The 4,952-nt window shown below is 55.1% G+C and overlaps 2 protein-coding genes across 3 annotated transcripts in view; one reads left to right on the forward strand and one right to left on the reverse strand.

The window, feature by feature from the left end:
• Positions 1-2,293, reverse strand: part of Cntnap1 (contactin associated protein 1) — an 18,843-nt gene extending 16,550 nt beyond the window's left edge. Inside the window, exon 1 of one of the 2 annotated variants that reach the window (XM_048790931.1) lies at positions 2,177-2,293. The gene's annotated coding sequence lies outside the window, so the exon portion shown is untranslated. Of the gene's footprint in view, positions 1-1,883; positions 1,974-2,176 lie in introns of those variants that run through there. The other variant, XM_048790937.1, reaches the window with a different exon arrangement.
• On the forward strand, positions 786-2,893 carry Ccr10 (C-C motif chemokine receptor 10). Its single transcript, XM_015495826.2, has 2 exons — positions 786-829; positions 1,678-2,893. The coding sequence occupies exons 1-2, from the start codon at positions 806-808 to the stop codon at positions 2,740-2,742; spliced, it is 1,089 nt and encodes a 362-aa protein (XP_015351312.1). The 5' UTR covers positions 786-805; the 3' UTR covers positions 2,743-2,893.
• Positions 2,894-4,952: the final 2,059 nt, after the last annotated feature.

Below are 4,952 nucleotides of genomic sequence, written 5' to 3' on the forward strand. Positions count from 1 at the left end.
TCTCTCTCTCTCTCTCTCTCTCTCTCTCTCTCTCTCTCTCTCTCTCTCTCTCTCTCTCTCTCTCTCTCTCTCTCTCTCTCTCTCTCTCTCTCTCTCTCTCTCTCTCTCTCTCTCTCTCTCTCTCTCTCTCTCTCTCTCTCTCTCGTTCCTGGGTTTCTGCTCTCCTCTCCTTTCCACCCTCCCTCCTCTCACCTCCCCCTGTCCCCAACCTCTCTCTCCTGGCACGCGCGTTTTCCCGACCCCGCGCAAGCGCGCGCTTCAGCGCTGCTGTGAAAGGGCGGGGTAGAAAATCTTCAGTCGCCGGGAAATACCCCGAGAAATCCGAGGCTCGCAGGGACTGGGGCACAGTAATGGTAAAAAGGAGGCAAGGACAGGGAGGATCCTGAAAAATCCAAGAAAAGGGAGGAGGGAGAGGTGCCTAGAGATGCGCTGAAGGATAAGTAAAAGAATACATCATTTTCTGAAGGCAATTAATTCTTCAGACTTGGGGTTGGGCACCCTCGAACACTGTGAATTCAGCATTTTGACCTTACTTCACTTTTCAGATGAAAAACCTTAAGCTTCAAGAAGTCAAAAAACACTCAAGACTACACAACTACCTAGCAAATGATGATGATCCCAAAAGCCATTCTTTTTCCAATGACAGGGTTAAGAGATCCTTTCAGGGAAGATGGAATGGGAAAAGGGAGACCCTAATCCCCACCTCTCTCTCGAGGTCCCTCTCCCCACCCCTTCCTTCCTGTCTCATTAGTTATTTAACCTCTACCCCCCTGTGGCTACACCTCAGAAACCTTTGTAGCCAGAGATGGGGACGGAGCCCACAGAGCAGGTGGGAGTGGGGGACGGGAGGGGGTGAAGGGTTACACCGAGGGTGGAGAAGGGGAAGGGATGGGATTCTCCATTTGTCATCAGGCCTCTGCCATCCTGACTTGTGTTGGAGCCCCAAAATCTGAATCCCAACCCTTGAGGCCCCTTTTACATGAGTGGTTCAGTGTGCCTATACTTAAGGTAGTGGCGGGGAGGAGGCTAGAGAAAAGAAAGAAGATGGAAATCCATTCCAAACCAAGCTTTTGGGTTCAGGGTCTAGATCTGAGGCAATGTCTGCATCTGGTCGACCTTCCAGAAGAGGGCGCTGCAAAGGGAACGGCAAGATTCCTACCCTCACACCCACCTGTACTGGGGATTGAACCCAGGGCCTAGACAGGGGCTCAATAAATTGCCCAGACTGGCCTCGAATTTCTCCTGCCTTCACCCTCCGGAGCAGCTGGGATTACAGGTGTGCGCCATCATGAGGCAAGATTTATTAATAATACAAACACTTGATCTATGGAGAGCTAGATGCTTTACATACATTATCTTCCATACTTCAAACGGGTCTCAATTAAAACATTGCCAGGTGGGCTAGACAGGATTTCTAATTTCTGCTTTATATATTAAGTACTGAGGTTCAGAATGAGCAAGAAGCTTGCTCAAGGTCACCCAGGAAGCAAGAAGCAGACGCAAGAGGGATGCAAGGGAAGTAAGAGCCTTTTAGGTTGTGCATGGAAGAGTCTAGAGGAGCTTCCATATACTGTTATTCCTGGTCTCACCGGGGTTTCCTGCGTGGAAGGCGTGGGGCGGGAGAGAGATGCAGGCAAGTATTTCATACCGTCCCTCCTCTCATTTTGACCTCCCCAGGTTTCCTGGGGCCCCTACTCAGGGGATGGTGATGAAGTGTACTCTGCTGAGCCGTTGCCAGAGATCTGCTACAAGGCGGATGTCCAGGCCTTCAGTCGGGCCTTCCAACCCAGCGTCTCTCTGACGGTGGCTGCTCTAGGTTTGGCCGGCAATGGCCTGGTCCTAGCCACTCATCTAGCGGCCCGACGCACTGCCCGCTCACCCACCTCGGCCCACCTGCTCCAGCTGGCCCTGGCGGATCTCCTATTGGCCCTGACCCTGCCCTTTGCCGCAGCAGGAGCTCTCCAGGGCTGGAGTCTAGGAAGTGCCACCTGCCGTGCCATCTCCGGCCTCTACTCGGCCTCCTTCCATGCCGGTTTCCTCTTCCTAGCCTGTATCAGTGCCGACCGCTACGTGGCCATCGCTCGGGCGCTCCCAGCTGGGCAGCGGCCCTCCACGCCCAGCCGCACACACTTGGTCTCAGTCTTAGTGTGGTTGCTGTCATTGCTCCTGGCGCTACCTGCGCTCCTCTTCAGCCGGGACGGGCAACGCGAAGGTCAGCGACGCTGTCGCCTTATCTTCCCCGAGGGCCTCACGCAGACCGTGAAAGGGGCAAGCGCCGTGGCGCAGGTGGTCCTAGGCTTCGCGCTGCCGCTGGGCGTCATGGCAGTCTGCTACGCTCTGCTGGGCCGCACGCTGCTGGCCGCCAGGGGGCCGGAGCGCCGGCGCGCTTTGCGCGTTGTGGTGGCCCTGGTGGTAGCCTTCGTGGTGCTGCAACTGCCGTACAGCCTCGCCCTGCTCCTGGATACCGCTGATCTACTGGCAGCCCATGAGCGAAGCTGCCCTGCCAGCAAGCGCAAGGATCTGGCACTGCTAGTGACCGGCGGATTGGCCCTGGCCCGCTGCGGCCTCAATCCCGTGCTCTATGCCTTTCTGGGCCTGCGCTTCCGCCAGGACCTGAGGAGGCTGCTACGGGGTGGGAGCTGCAGCCCAAGGCTTCAGCCCCGCGGCCGCTTCCCCCGCCGGCCCCGCCTTTCTTCTTGCTCAGCTCCCACGGAGACACACAGTCTCTCCTGGGACAATTAGGGCTGCGAATCCAGAGGAGGGGGTGGGCTGCGGAAACAATTCCAGGGAGGGTAAGGGAAAAAGAGTGTAAGTGGGGAAACACTGAGAACGATAGGAACCTAAAGGGATTACTTCTGTGTCTTGCTACATTAAATTGATAACATGGAGATGAGATGCAACTCAACAATTGTAACTATTTTTGAATCACCGACTTGGAAGTGATTTGTAGCAGGGCAGACAGTTGGGTAACACCCCCTCCCTCCTCACCCCCGTGCTTGGGTCTGAGTGGGAGGTGCTAAGAGCCTGGGGCGGGAGGGGGGTGCTGCTGAGTCTGCTAAAGCTCTAGGCACTGACACCCCCTCCACTTTTACCAAGTCTCTGCCAACAGAGGTGAAGTGGGAAAAGTGCCAGAAGAGGAGGGGCAGGGGTTCCTCTTGACATAGCGTAAGGAAGAGCTTTCTAACAACCAGAGCGCTATCCAGTAATGGCTGCCTTAGCAAGTACTGAGTTCCCGGCCTCTGGAATGTGTAAACTGAGGCTGTCCTGCACTGTGTGAGCCTGTGTATGGTACCGAGGTAGGGGCTGGGGACAGGAGATTCTCGTTTTGAACAGGCGTTTGGATTAGATTAACATAGTATAATCCCGTCTAAAGTTTCTGCGATGGAAAGAAAAAAAAAGTAATTTAAAAAGTTGAATTGGAGCTTTTCACCTTGCAGAAAAAACTAGAAGGGAATTGCAATGCAAATTACCAAAGAGGAGTTATCAGGGGTGTGGTGTGTGTATGTGTGTTTGTGTGTGTGTGTGTGGGGGGGGATACTTGCAGTTCTCCAACTTCCCTGGGGATAGGCTCAGAGGGAATGCACTGAGTTTGCGGAGAAGGAGGAAGGTTAGACAACGAAAGAACTCCCCTGCAGGCAAGGGCCTAGGATCCAGACAGGGAAGAGAGCTATGGTTGTGTTGTGGTTGTGTTATGTGTTATGGTTGTCTCCTAGCCTAGGTAATTTCAGTACAGAGCTCTGTGGCGAAGGCACAGCCTGGATGGCCTCTTGAGTGGATGGCATTGATTCTTGGTCTTTGTTTTGCACGATCGAAACAGACAGGAGGGTGTTCACGTGCGACAATTCTCTCAGTTTAATATCCTGTCAGCAAAGCTGTACCCAGCACTCCAGCCGAAGCTAGGGGCGAGAAGGGCGTGGCGTGGGGAGGAGGTCTCAGGGGAGGCGCTGGCTTGAAGTCCCCGCCTTGTCCCGCCCGCCAAGCCCGGACTAGCCGAGCTTCCAAGAGCCTTAGCTAGAAAGCCTTGGCCTCTAAGGACCAGGATCCAAGGAAGTCCTGGAGACTGTGCGGATCCTCAAGGGGTCTCACAGCTAGCCTTTGGGGGCCGACACAGAATCCTCCTCGGGAGACTTAGGGAATCGCCGCTGAGTCAGCAACGCGCGCACACTCGCGCGCGCCCGCTTTCTCCTGCTGTTGCCAGGGCCCGCCCCCGGCCGCCCAAAGCCTTGGTTAACCCCTCCTTGCTCGGAACTGCAGAATATTCGCCCTGGGGGGCCTCCGCTCTATTTGGAGATCATAGAATTCCCTAGAATGCGAAGCCACTCTCTCTACTCGAGTTCGGTGAACAGCACTCTAAATTCGATTTTATTGCCAGCTAGGTCTGCGCCTTCCCTCCTTAGCTGCTTCACCTCAAAAATGAGATGACTCAGATCTAGGAACTGGACTTCTTAACTCCAGGGGTGCAGGGTCGTCTTTAGAGCTGGGTCTGGTTCAGGTCTGGAAACCCTCACGATAGTTAAAGTTCTTCCGTTTCCCAGGGACCCTGAGAGGAAATAGAGCGCAGCAGTCGAGCTTCCCTTCAACTCCATGCCCTTCGTTCTCCAGAGCTCCTCAAGAGGGTTTTTAATTTGGCTGGCTGGTGAACTAAGAGTTAAAACAAGAACTTGAAGGCGGGCTCTTGTGATGTCACTGGCACCCCGCTGCCGACCTCAGAAGCTGGGGCGTGGTTAACAGCGTACCGCCCCCTCCCTCCCTGTTTTCCCCGCCCCTCCCAGCTGGCTCCCAGCCAAAGGCACATGATGCAACCCAAAGCAGTTGCAAGCTTGTGATTGGTGGCCAAGCCCGGCTCCAGGCACAGGGATTGGGCGGAGGAGACTGTGACGAAACGTGGACCCTGCCCTGTAAAGAAGGGAGGAGAGAAAGAGGAGGGAAGGGGGGGCTCAAGGGGGAGGGGG

This window comes from Marmota marmota, unplaced genomic scaffold, assembly GCF_001458135.2.
Source record: "Marmota marmota marmota unplaced genomic scaffold, marMar, whole genome shotgun sequence".
Classification (NCBI taxonomy): Eukaryota; Metazoa; Chordata; class Mammalia; order Rodentia; family Sciuridae; genus Marmota; species Marmota marmota.

What these genes read in the sequence shown, in the direction of transcription:
- Ccr10 (XM_015495826.2), top strand. Translation starts at nt 806, where the DNA reads ATGGGGACGGAGCCCACAGAGCAG. An exon ending in GGACGGAGCCCACAGAGCAG is followed by an intron (nt 830 to 1,677) that starts GTGGGAGTGGGG and finishes TGACCTCCCCAG; the next exon opens with GTTTCCTGGGGCCCCTACTC.